This window comes from Procambarus clarkii, chromosome 76 (assembly GCF_040958095.1).
Source record: "Procambarus clarkii isolate CNS0578487 chromosome 76, FALCON_Pclarkii_2.0, whole genome shotgun sequence".
In the NCBI taxonomy this organism is placed as follows: Eukaryota; Metazoa; Arthropoda; class Malacostraca; order Decapoda; family Cambaridae; genus Procambarus; species Procambarus clarkii.
Genome location: NC_091225.1, coordinates 12,407,703 through 12,421,511, shown reverse-complemented (window position 1 = coordinate 12,421,511; position 13,809 = coordinate 12,407,703). Strand labels below are relative to the sequence as shown.

General features: G+C 48.6%; 1 protein-coding gene across 1 annotated transcript in view; it reads left to right on the top strand.

The window, feature by feature from the left end:
* Nucleotides 1-13,809, top strand: part of LOC123771427 (WD repeat-containing protein 47) — a 369,075-nt gene that overhangs the window by 297,183 nt on the left and 58,083 nt on the right. Inside the window, exons 8-9 of the mRNA XM_045763929.2 lie at nt 363-532; nt 11,512-11,681. Coding sequence (XP_045619885.1) covers nt 363-532; nt 11,512-11,681 — 340 coding nt within the window. The remainder of the gene's footprint in view (nt 1-362; nt 533-11,511; nt 11,682-13,809) is intronic.

Sequence of the window (13,809 nt, the reverse complement as noted above, 5' to 3'; positions counted from 1 at the left end):
ACACCACACAGCCACAACAATAGTGACAGTCCACCATACTCCACCACACACCACACAGCCACAACAATAGTGACAGTCCACCATACTCCACCACACACCACACAGCCACAACAATAGTGACAGTCCACCATACTCCACCACACAGCCACAACATTTCTTCAGCTAACTATTGGGAAATTATGACGAGTAGAATTGTACCGGTACACTTCCAGTAGAGTACAGGAAGTGTACCAGTGTACACTGATACTACCAGAAGTACAAATTTTGGTGTTGAGATATGTTATACATAATTTACTTGAACTGTATTTAAACTTGTGGCCGTAGGATGAGAAGATAATACATGATTCATGTTTGGTATTCAGAGCGTCAACAAAGACGGGGAGGTGAAGCCGAGGTTCCTGGCCGTCACCGCCCTCGAGGACGTCCAAGCCGTGCGCTGCGCAGAGTTCCACCCGTCGGGACGTTTCTACGCCGTCGGCTCCAACTCAAAGACGCTTCGTATCTGCGGTTACCCCAAACTTTCTGATCTCAGGTAAATTTATTTACTCAAGTTTATGGGTTACATTTGTATTATGATAAGATATTTAAGCTAAATGATGGGGGTCGACCCCGCAGCTCTGGACTCCGCAAGCATGCACTACCGACTAGACCATGATGGGTTTACATAGTATGCCAACCTGAAGCACTACTTGACCTATGTGCTAATGTCCCTTTCCAGTCCGTTATTATCGTGAGGGGGCTTGGTGGGTAGCTGCCGGGGTGTGATGCTCCTTGGGACAGTCCTCTGTCCTTTTGAAGCCTTATGTTCCTGCTGCTGTCCTCACGAATTGGGCTAGATCCTATTTCCGCTTCCTTATGTTTCATCTTTCTCCCCCCTCCCCCTATCCTCCCTCTTCTCCTTTCTGATTTTTATTTCCTGTTGACTTTTTGCGATTCTTGATTATTCTTTCAGATGTCTTCTTCTGTTTTGATGGCGGGTGTTTGGGGGAGGCGCGCGCACTCGCCCATAAAACTGTCGTACCTGACATTGTCGAGCGAGGGGGATCCTTTTATTGTCAATCTTGGCCTTCATTGTTGAGCCCAATCTCGACGAACTGACGGCTCTTAAGATGACGATTTGCAGGGCATATATCCACAATGCACCCCTTGGGGGCCCTGTCTTGTCACGTGTCCCATCCTTTAATTGTGGTTCCATGGTGAGTATGGATAAATCCATATCCATGGATAAATGTTTTTTTGTTCATTTTTATGCTGTTTTCTGACCTTTAACTTATCAGACTCATGGGTTAGGCAACCAGGCCCACGAGTCAGACTGTGCTGGAAGGCCGGGCTGGCTACATTGGGCTCTAACTATGATACTTCTCTGACTCTCCCGACTGACCTTCTCTGCTCCCTTCCAACCTCTGTGGCAGGGTTGAGTCCCAAGCCCCCACTGGTGACCTCATCACCTGGTGTGGCTCCGTCTCTCGTCACAACTGCACCTTTTACCCGCTCTCTTACCAGGGGTATTCGGCGCCGTCACCTCCACACGTGCATGATTCCTTTCCAATTTTCTTCTTTCCCGACGTGTTTGGTCCTACTACATGGACTAAGTATTTTGATCTTAGTCATGTTGACCCTACTCGTCTTGATGATTTATTTCTCCATATTGACCTTGCTGATTCAGTGGATATGTCACCGTTAACCTCACCCTTACTGGTACCCGTGTTGTTGCAGCTCCTCCTCAGGAAGTGGCTGACCACTTCGCTTCGTTGTCGAGCATGACGTCACCATGTCGCTGCGCCCCTGTCTGCGCAACCCCTGGGAGGGGGAAGGGAAAGCCCCGGACCCCAGTTCTTTGGTTGATGTGATTGGCAACGGTCGTATGTCTTCACCTCCTGTTTTCCTGTCTCCAGTTCTGTGCCTTGTGATGTGGTGCTGTGTCCTTGGTTGTGTGTTTGCCAGGAGTAATTTCACAAGTACTTGGGCTGCATGCGCCTAGGGTCACCTTTCCTAAGTGCCCTGTAAGTACTGCTCTTGGGGCTTGGGGTCACCTTCCACGTCACCTTGGGATCTACCTCCACTGTCTTTTGCTGCTCGGTGGTTGACCACTCTTGGAGTCAGCTGGGGTGTTCATGCTCCCTTGTTTGCCTCTAGGTAGAGTGGGGTAGTTTTCGTCACTGGTTGGGCACAGGGTACTGTGCAGCTAGTCATCACCTTTCATAGCAGCCGGCTCTGTTCCGCCTGGGTATGTTGTCCTCTTGCAGAGTTTTTTTTTTAGTTTTTTGTGTTTTCCTGCCTGGGGGTCTGCCCCTTGGCAGACACATTCTGCCCCTTGGCAGAGTCGGTGACACATTCGACCCAGAGTCTTGTGAGTTTTGTTGCTTGTTCATACTCCAGTTCACCTAGACCAATAATCATGGTGTGCAGGGTGCAAGCAGCTTCAGAGTTGCATGATCGATTTAGGTTGCTGCAGCGCGCTAGGTTGGTTGCTACCCCGGATGCCCCGAGACTGCCCTGCTTTGGTTATATGGACCTGGACTTGGGGGGTGTTAGTCACCTTGACTTTGGTTCCATCTGCACCCCCTTGTGCTTTCCCTTCTGTTGTGCGTCCTGGTCCTACCCCCTTGCTTCCGGTTCCAAAGCATTTGAGGGCTTCGGAGTTGGGGCAGGGTTTAGTTGGTGTTGACACTTGGGCAGTTTTGGGGGAGTCCTTTTCTGGTGTGGCGATGGAGGTATTCGAGCCTGGTCCTCCGGCCAGAGCTTCTGGGTCTGACTAGTGGGCCCCTTTTGTTCCTACTTTTTCGGGTGCTCCTGCCTTTTCTTTAGAGGTGGGGGGTTTAATGGATGGCTTGGTCCCTGGTCCTCGTAGAGAGGTTCCCGGGGCGGGGCAGGGGTTTACATAGGGGCCCTTGGGCCCATTGGACCCTGCTTGGGTTTTTGTACCCTCGGAGCGGGGCTTGGTGTTACGGGGAGTTGGGTTATCTTCCCGCCCCCTCCTCGTACGAGTTGGAGTTGGTGTCTACCCCTCCCCAGGTTCAGTTCCGTGATCCTGAGTGTTCTTAAGTCCTGTCTTTCCGGAGGTTTTCTGCCTCCTGCCTCCCACCCCATGTGGTGCGGGAGGCCATTGTGGCTTACCTCCTGCGTGACCCAGATTATACCTTCGTAATGGATCCTACTTCTTCCGTAATGAATCCTACTTCTTTCGTAATGGATCCTACTTCTTTTGTGTATGGAGATTACTGTCCCAACTGGGCTCGTTATGAGGTTCCGGAGTCATCCTGGCTTGCAGACTGCCCCTTTTTCTCATTGGAGGTGTGGCATTCGTTCCGTCAGTCCTGCACGCTTGTGGCGCGAGGCTCGTACGGTCGTTCAAGTTTTCCTGGGGAGCGAGTTTGAGCACCTCAATGTGTGCCTGTTCATTTCTGCACTTCCTTGTGATGTCAGTGTGGTGCAGCTTAGTGTGCACGTCTCTTCCCTTTCAGCTGCATTGGTCGACTTGCGTGCCCGTGGCCTGTTTGCCTCGGCCTTGCCATTCTTTAACCTTTTCAAACTGTCCTCGGACTGGCTTGAGGAGGATGTGGAGGCGCTTGAGGCCGCTCCTGGGTCTGGTGTGTTGGCCTCGGCGGTGTGTATCGTCTGCACTTTTGAAGCTGTTTGTACCGATCTTGCGGGGTGCGGTGTCTCTGTTTTTTGCTTCCCGTCTTGTGTGTCGGTAGGCGGTGCTTGCTTCTTCTGTGGAATCCGCTTGGGCCCCTGGCTCTTAGGCTTTCTTCATTTTTTGCCCATTGCTGTTTGCAGAGTCTGCAGTTGTGCAGTATCTGCAGGCATCTTCATCTAGTTGACGTCCCATGTCGGACTTGTTGGTTCTCCAGGGGGCTCGTGGAGGGGGGGGGGGGGGGATCTTTCCAGAAGGGTCTTGCCAGGGTTCATGGTTCCTCCCATCGTGGTGAGTCAATGTTGCCAGTTTCAGTGCTGGCGCAGCTTTCAGACCCGTCTTCGTCAGGTCGGCGTGGTGATCGCTGTATGCAAAGGTTGAGTTCCCGTAAGGGGCATCGGCCCTTTCATGATTCGTCCCATTTACTGATCGGGGGGGGGGAGGCTCGCTCTGTTTGCCCATGTCAGCTCCCACGATTCGTGGGCCTTTCGGGTCATTTCATGCAACCTGCGGTTGGGTTGAGTGGCTCTTCCTCCTTCGGGGGGTTCAGGGCTGGCGGGGCAGGCTGCTTCTCCTGCGCTCGGTCGGGTCATATCGGAGTGGGTTCACTTGTATGTGGTCAAAAGGACCTCATCCCTCAGGTGAGTTTCCCGTCTGTTTCCGGTTTTGAAATGGGACTGCGCAGACCTCAGGTTCATTCTGGACTTGTCCCGTCTTAACCTGTGGGTTTATTGCCCCCCCCCCCCTTTTAGATGACTCCTCTGTCCCAGGTCCGTCTGTAACTCAGTCCTCGGTGAGTGAACATTTAGGTGACTTGGTCGTGTTTACATATGTTGTGTGATGATCAGGGGCAGTCAAGTTGTAGGGTTCTCGAATTCTTGGATGATGACTCACTTTGCATATTAAACTGGAACATTTTAATTGAATTGCTAAATTATGATACTTCAAAGTTAAACACAATTTAAATAATAAATTCATAATTATATTTCACATGAAGTATCATAATTTAGCAATTCAATTAAAATGTTCCAGTTTAATATGCAAAGTGAGTCATCATCCAAGAATTCGAGAACCCTACAACTTGACTGCCCCTGATCATCACACAACATATGTAAACACGACCAAGTCACCTAAATGTTCACTCACCGAGGACTGAGTCTAAGTTGAATAGAGAGGGGGGGGTCTGCAATTTTCAGGCAGCGTCACCCCCCGTCTGGTGACGGCCTATCTCGACGGCTGGCCTCTGCTCTGCTCCGCTGGCCGGTCTCCTATTGCTTAATGCTCGATAGCTCTCCGAGTTTATATTGGGGAACCTAGTAGCTAACTCCGCCCATAAGTAGATAGCCTCCGGCACTCTACCAAGCCACTCCTTAAACGTCGGCAAGTTTGAAGGCTACCAGGCTCCAACTATAAGCTTAGCGGAAGCAAGGTGAAATTCTCATGATCTGACCTCAGGTCACTTGAGGTCATTAACGCTTTAAGGTGTGAGATCTCAGGCAGACAACTGGCGCCTCTCCGATCCTTGTCTGTGACTCATGTACTCTATGTATGTATTAACCTAAACCAAACACTTTTACAGTGTTACACGTCTTCTGTTGGAGCTGGACACTTGGATGGTGCCCCTGGACCTCAAGGATGCTTATTGGCATGTCCCAATTCATCCGGGGTTCAGGGACTGGCTGGATTTTGTTGTGGGGTGTCAGGGGTTACTGCTTTTGTTGCCTTCTGTTCTGCAAGAATCTGGCACCTCGCGTTTTCACATGCCTTACCTGGGTCTTGGTGGCCTGTCTGTGTCTTTTAGGTGTTCGGGTTCTGGCCTACCTCGACGACTGGCTGGTGTGGGCTCCCAGCCAGTCTGCATGTTATCTTGAGATTCTTGAGGGATCACTGCTCTGCTCACATGTCACATGTCTCACATCTCACATGTCTGCTCACCAGGGATTTGGTTCTTAACCAGCTCACCAGGTTTGGGTTCCTGGTGAACTTGCGGAAGTCCCATCTGGTTCCCTCTCAGGTTTGGTCTTTGCTGGGTCTTCTGTGAGATGCACCGACCGCTTCCTTGTCTCTTCCTCCAGAGGCTCTGCTTCAGCTTTGGTCCAGCCTTCGCCTGTTTCTGGGGGGCTCCTGGGTCACGAGATGGTTGCTCGAAGGTTTATACGGGAGCCTGAACTTTGCCATGATGGTCTACTTGCCAGATCGGGTTTGGCTTCGTCGGTTGTTCTGGTTCCTTCGGGGACGTCCCTTCTGCCTCTCTCGCGATCGTTGGGTTCGGCTTCTGGGGGGCCTTGCGTCAGTTGCAGTGTCGCCGGCTTCCTCTTTGGGTTTTTGGGTTCAGTTCCTTGGCGCTTTCCCAAGCCCTCACTCGATGTGTTCTCGGGCGCATCATTTCTTGGCTGGGGCTTTGTGACCCATGCTCACCAGGCTGGAGAGAGACGGTGGGGTCCGTCCTTTCTGTCGGGCTCACAGCACGGTGCGGAGTTTGCGGCGGTGTGGATGTCGTTTCGGAGGGTTCAGGTTGCTTGTAGATCGACGACCTGGCTCCATTCAGATTGCCCCTTGGTGGTTCATTGCCTGAACCGCAGGGGGGTTCAATGCAGTCCTTGGCACTATGGGACTGGACGCTTCAGGTGACACGTTTGCTGAGTTCTCAGGGTTTGGCTCTCCTAGCAGTTCATGTTTGGGGGGGTGTCCAACATCCTGGCGTATGGCCTGTCTTGGTTCATTCCCCTGTCCACGGAATGGACGGTCGTCACCGACTCGTTCAGTTGGCTCTGCCAGGTGTAAGGCTTCCGGAAGTGGACTTTTTTGCATCGGTCGGGGTCAAGGCATCTCCCGGTATATGTGGAGCCCTTCCCTGACTGTGAGGCCGTCGGGGTTGATGCCTTCAGGCAGGACTGGGTGAGGTGGGGTTACGTGTACCTCTTCCCCACCCCAGGGTTTAGCTGTTGCTCCAGGTCCTGGCTTGGTTTGAGCCCTACCAGGGAAGAGTTGTCCTTTTGTCTCCTTGGTGGCTGGCCTAGCCTTGGTTTCAGGCACTGCTTGCTTGGTATCCGAATCCGAGGGTCTTCCCGTGGCTCCGCCTCAGCAGATCGATCCAGCCTGTTACCTGGCTGATTCACTCTTCTCCTCGTGTCTTCGTATCTGGGCTTTCTGACTTAGGTCTATCATTACTTGTATTGTATTCAGGTAGGTGGCTTCATTGATGGTGTCCCACCTGCGTGCTTCATCTCGGTGACAGTATGAAGCTTCATAGGGGTCCTTCCATTATTTCTTGTCTCTGTATAGGGTGTACTTCTGTCTCGGATAGGGTTGTCTTGTCCTTCCTTTCGTGGTTGTTACAGGGCCGTCATCTTACGCCAAATACTGTCGCCTCGCATCATGTGGCGCTGGCGGAGCCACTGCAGTTTGCGTTTGACGTTTGTTACTTCTGCTCCATTCCACAAACTATCTTGTTCATTGTTTCACCTCTGGCCTGCTCATGCACCTCCTGAGCCATCTTGGTCATTGGACAGGGTGCTTCCTTTTCTCTCTTCTCTTTGGTTTGTGGTGGTCCCTTCGGTTCAGGATTGTTTTTCTAAAACTCTTTTTCCTTGTTGGCATTAGCCTCTGGGGGTCGGGTCGGGGTGCTTCATGCTTTCCTCCAGCACAGTGGTTTCTGCTCTTTTGGTCCTGGTGGTAAGTTTGTTTGCTTACAGCTGTCTCCTCCTTTTCTGGCGAAGAATGAGTCTGCAGGTTTCCGGAGAAGTCCTTGAGTTGTTGATGCTTGGTTGGTTTGGCCGGGGGTTCATCATGTGTTGTGTTCGGTTGTGGCTCTCCGCCGTTATTTGCACCACGGCTTCGGTGGCCAGAGACGTGATTTGAGTTGACCTGGTTTCCCTTCTTCCCTGTTCCAGGGCTCGGGTCTCTCAAGTCGTCTACAGGGTTATTTGGTCCAGCAAGCCTACAGTTTCTCCTCGTGCTCACGACATTCGTAAGTTTGCTGCATTGGCTGCCATCTTCAGTAACATGTCTTGGGCTGACATTCGGGCACGAGGTTTTTGGATGTCGAACAGGGTCCTGGCCGCTTGCTACCTTGGTAATGTTCCTGGGTTCAGTCGGGCCTGTATCGCATTGGGTCGGTGGTTGCAGCCAGTTGTCTCGACTTAGAGTTTAAGAGCGAGAACCGACTACCTCCTGGATAAGTCCCTATTGTTTGGTTTTGTCTTTGGGTAAGTAGCGCCAGGGAGCCGAAGGGACTCCCCCCAGAAAACTAGTGTTGAATGTAATGAAACGGCATTTTCAGGGTGAGACCCGGAGGCTCCCCAGCAACCCTCTCTCCCTCCGATCGGCTTTTTTTTTTTTCAAGTATTTTGACATCCAGCCTCAGAACTGGGGTGTGGTTAGCTGGTGCGAGGGTCTGGGGCTCCCCCTTCCCCCTCCTGGGGAGGGGGGGGGGTTTCTGCAGACAGCGGTGCAGCGATGTGGTGACGTCATGGTCGTTTGCTCGTTTTCATTTGGGGAGTTCTGTCCACAAGTTCGGCTTTCAGTAGCAATGTTAACCAGAATATGGGTGTGTTTTGGGGTGCTTACCTTTCTGGATGCCAGACCCAGTCGATGGCAGACATAGAATACTTGCACAGGGGTTTCTATAGGCCATTGCTCCTCATGCCTCTCTGAAGGGGCCAGGTTCTGGCTCATGGGCCCTTGTAGACCTAGAACTCCATGCACATTGACTGATGCCAAAGTCTAATATATCCATATCAGTCTGGATAGCTCTGGGGAGCCTCCGGGTCTCACGCAAAAAATGGCGTTTCATTACATTCAACACTGGTTATATGCCAACTTCCATGAACTCCAACTTATGATCACGCATGTTTTCACCGCTTTGTGTTTGTCTCCAGAAGCTGATGCTTGCTACTTATCCTGGTCGCTTCCATGGTTATTCCTTTCTCTCCTCACCTGCAGCTTTTGCTGGGGCCGATAACTCTACTGCTCTCTTGATTCCTTCGTCCCCCTACTTTTTCAGTTGCCCATTCAGTGTTCTGTGGCCCATATCTTTGTGAGTAAATGGTATACAGTCTGTTCCATTTATCTTCCCCCCCCCCCCCAAAAAAAAAAAGTGTCCTTCTTTCTCTTCCTGATCTTAAACACCTGTGACTCCTTACCAGAGTCTGTGCTAATTTTGGGTGATTTTAACTGTGTCGGCATACCCTCTAGGGTGATGTACTGACAAACTCCCGGGGCTACCTTCTCGAACCATTTGTCCTCTCCTTCTTTTTCTCTTCTGAATTCTGGTGAGCCCATTCATGTTGACTCCCACACTCGCACCCTTTCCTGTCTTGATCTTTCTCTGTTCGTCTTCTCTTTATTTGGACTTCACCTGGCGGGTTCTTGATGACCTACGTAAGTAACCATTTCCCCATCCTTGTCACCTTCTCTTTTCACCCTCTCTTGCTGAGGATGGTGGGTGAAACCTTGATGAAAGATAAGGCAGTTCTTCTTCATATTCGGAAACCTGGTTCTCTAGGATCATCTCCTAAAGACTTTCTCCCCATTGCTATAACGAGTTGTATGCAATCTCTTTGAGCATATGGTCAATGTCCGTCTGAGGTGGTTCTTGGAACGCTATCACCTCTTCTCCCCATCTCAATTTGGCTTTTACAAGTGTCGCAGCACGACTAATGTCTTGGTGAACTTGGAGGTCTATATTCGTACTGCCTTTGCTGCGAAGACCTCCGTGGTTGCTATCTTTCTTTTACCTGGAAAAGGTGTATGGCACTACCTGGAGATACCATATTTTGTCCCAACTCTGTTCTTTTGACCTTTGTGGTAATCTCCCTTTCTTCCTCCAGAGCTTTCTCCCTCGTTGTTCCTTTTGAGTGTGGCTTGGTACCGCTCTCTCTGCATCTTTTTGGCAATACAAAGGTGTACCCCAAGGTACTGTTCTGAGCACTACTATTTTTCCTGGTTGCCCTCAATGATCTTCTTTCCTCCCTGGCCTCTGGCATTTTCTCTGCTCTTTATGTTGACGATCTTACCCTGTGCTGTCTAGGTGATGACTCGCCTTTCCTCCAACAGCGGCTTCAACTTGTGATTAATACTCTGTCGCCCTGGACCACCGATCATGGCTCCAAGTTCTCTATAGCTAAGAATTGTGCCTTTACTCGGAAGCAGGTCGTTCTTCAACCCCACTCGCTTTATGGTAATTCGTTTGTCTTGGTCACCCCATATCTCTTCCGAGTTGAATGCTCTAAGGTCCATAACTTACTTAGGTCTAATCCCATACTTCCTGGGGAAGCAGATAGGCACACGCTTCACTCTTTACATTCCTCTCTCATACTATCTAAACTCGATTATGGTTGTCCTGCTTACTCGTCTGCTTCTCGTTTTACTCTTCGCTGTCTTGATGCTCTTCACCATACTGGGCTGCGCCTCGGCTCTGGTGCCTTTCGTTTCTCTCCTACCTAGAACCTGTATGTTGAAACTGGCATCCTGTCTCATCAAGATTGCCGTGATCACTACTGTCTTCACTACTTTGTGTGGTCCCTACAACACCCTCACTCTCGCTTATGTTGTGTGTGTTGACCATTAACCCTCCTGTGGGTCCTGTTCCCTTTCACCACCTTCCCCTCTTCTTGCAGTTGTCTCGCTTGCAATGTTCTCTCTGTTTATGTTACCAATGTTCCTCCTCGTGTCGCTCCTTCCTTGCCCCCATGGAGGGGTCCCTCTTCCTAAGTTTTGTAGAACCTTGACCTGTATGACTAAGGCTCTTACCCCTCCTACAGTTCTGAAACACTTTTTCCTTGCACACTTTTCTTCACACTCCCGCTCCATTTCCATCTTCACAGATGGGTCTAAGTCTGCTGGCGGTGTAGACTACTCCATTGTATTTCCTGACTACACCTATATGTGTCGCCTGCTTCTGGAGACTAGCATCTTCACCGCAGAACTTTATGCAATTTTGTATGCTCTTCGTCAACTGCTTTCTCACCGCAGTTCTTCCTTTGTTGTTGTAGTTGACTCTCGCAGTGCCCTCATGGCTCTGGAGTCCTTTAATCCTGTCCATCTTGTGGTCGTCGAAATTCAACATTGGCTGTTTCTTATCTCCAGCAGATTTAAGACAGTCGAGTTTTGCTAGGTTCCTAGCCATATTGGTATCTCTTTCAACGTGCATGCAGATGCTGCCGCGATGGATGCTATCCACACTTATCCCATTTCCCACAAAGGTGTTTCTTATTCCGACTACTACCCAGTTATTCATTCCTCAATCTGTGCCCATTTGCAGGATCGCTGGTCTTTTGTTACTGGTAACAAACTGCGTGCTCGTGCTCCTAATGGTAGCGTGTCCACATTGTCTTTCTCATACCACTGTAACCGGCGGTGGGAAACGGCTCTGACAAGGTTGCATATTGACCATACATGTTTAACTCATGGGCACTTAATGGAGCACCGCCCTGCTCCTTATTATCCAAACTGTATTGTTTCTCTTACAGTCGTACATAACCTTGTTGAATGTCCTGACTTCCAAGACATGCATGTGTCTTGCTGCTCGACTGTCCCTTGCAGTCACCTGTTCCTTGATTGAATCCTTGGTGAATCAGATACCTTTGATATCGTTCGCCTTATGCGCTTTTTGTTCTCGTATTGGCATCCTTAGTGATATTTAGCGCCTTTTGAATATCCTACACATTTGATGGTGCTACATAGCCTCCCTGGCTTAGTGCCTTCTTTTGATAATTACTTACTGGACCTATATGCAGTTTAGAAGGCACCATCCAGTGCCACAAAATATTTTTATGTTTGGCGATACTGGTCCACTTGTGTGTGTGTGTGTGTGTTTCCCTGACACGGGTCTCGTGGAGGCTCACAATGTATGCTTGTTTTATCCCATCCAGAGAGGACCATGTCACCTACCAGCCAACAGTATTGTTCAAGCGAACTAAGCATCACAAAGGGTCCATCTACTGCCTGGCCTGGAGTCCCCTGGGCGACTTGGTCGCTACCGGCTCCAATGACAAGACTGTTAAGCTCATGCGGTTCAACCCTGACTCCTGCAACATGGACGGTGTGTATAGTTGTGTTGGTCTCACTGGCTGCAGCATCCTCTTGGCCACACCATACATCTTGGAGGTGCAGTAGTTATACCTGGACAATATAATAGATACATTCATTAACCCATATTTTCCTGTATTTGAAAATAATTCTATACTGTTGTTTTTGACTAATGGCTGAAACATTTCCACCTGGCAGAGAGTGATGAAGATGAAAGAACTCACAGTAAGCTCGTACGACGTCTTTCCATTTTTATTCTATAAATCACAATACGGTTTTTTATATCTACTCCCAATAGCAGAGTTATAGTTGAGCATGTATAGCCACGCCACATGTTTCTGCTATACGCCTAGAGTCCTATATAATGAATGACATGAGCCTCTTAGACATTGATGTTAACATTCAGTGATTTTGTCACAGATGTGATCAATGTTTATTTAATTTTTATTTAAAATAGAATATTAAAATATCATTTCTTCCATTTTTTTATATCCTTTTTCTTTAGGTTATTTTTATTTAGGTTGAAGCATACCTGACAAAGTAATACAACATGTCTTGTCCATAATGAGTAGCAGAATGCTGTACTTCCTCAGTAGCGCCTTCAATATTAGCAAGTTTTCTTTTAAGATTAATCACCGTGAGAGTTGTCAGAGGTCTCCAGTGAGGAAAGCCTTCCCGTAGGACAGGTGGGAGTTTTAAATATCACAGGGCCACACACATTGCTTCCAGACAACTGGACCATTGTAGTGATTTAAGACCACCATACACTGGAGACAGTTCTCACAGCTGAGAGCAGTCAGTGTTCTCATCACACTAGTAATCTTGCGAGTAATATGGGCTGGCTGCCATCTTCTCTGACACTGACAGGCTTTACTTATACTCACTGAATATCAAGCGACCTAAGTTGTTGGTGCACACTGCTGCCTTCCTGTGTGGACGTCCGCTCTTACTTTCCCAGCTGCAGTGAATAAGCACAGTGTGACACCTTAATTTTGTTATTGTAGCCTCTTCTAGCTTTGTAATCCCACCATATACAGTGTAGCTCCTTGTCTGACTTTGTAGTCCCACTATACACAGTGTAGCTCCTTGCTATTGGGCTGTGGTGGATATGTGGGCCTGCGGGCCGTAGTATCAACTTAGTGTAACTTCTTACCTTGCTATTGTATTCTAAACACATAATGTTGCTCCTGATCTTGATATTATACTCAAACCACATACTGCACAGCTCCTTGTATTGGTATTGTAGTCTGAACTTATGTTGTAACTTCTTATATTGCTATTGTAATCTGAAATTAGTTTAACGTCTTATATGGAGAGGATTTCGGGAGTTCAACTCCCTTAGCCCGGCCTGATGCCATTCTCGACTTGTGAAATAACTTGGTCCAACAGGCTGTTGCTTGGAGTGGCCCGCAGGCCCACATATCCACTACAGCCTGGTTGGTCCAGCACTTCTTGCGAGAACTCGTCTAAGTGTCTCTTTAATACATCTTCAATACATTTTGGTTCTGGCAATATTTCTAATGCTTGCTGGTAGGATATTAAATAGCTGAGGACCTCTGATGTTCAGACAGTTTTCTCTGATTGTACCTATGGCACCCTACTCCTCACTGGTTCTATTCTGCATTTCCTTCTACTATATCTTTTTTTTTTTTTTTATCTAAATAGGGTTTTGAAATGGTCAAAAGATTGGCAGATGCAGTTTAATGCTGATAAATATAAAGTTCTGAGGCTTTAATGATGATAGAGTTACAAGATATGAGCTAGATGGTGTTGAGATTGCGAAGTCGGATTGCAAAAGGGATCTTTGAGTTATGATTAGTAAGAATTTAAAACAAAAGGGTCAATGCATAAATGTTTGTAATAAGGCAAATAGGACACTGGGATTTATTAATCGAAGCATTAGTAACAAGACACCTGGTGTGGTTCTTCAGCTATATCTTGCTCTGGTTAGGCCCCATTTAGATTATGCAGTTCAGTTTTGGTCGCCGTACTATAGAATGGATATAAATTCACTTGAACGTGTCCAGCGTAAGATGACTAAGTTAGTTCCCCAAATTAGAAATCTTTCTTATGAAGAAAGATTAACAAAGCTGAAATTGCATTCACTGGAAAGGCGAAGAGTTAGGGGTGACATGATAGAG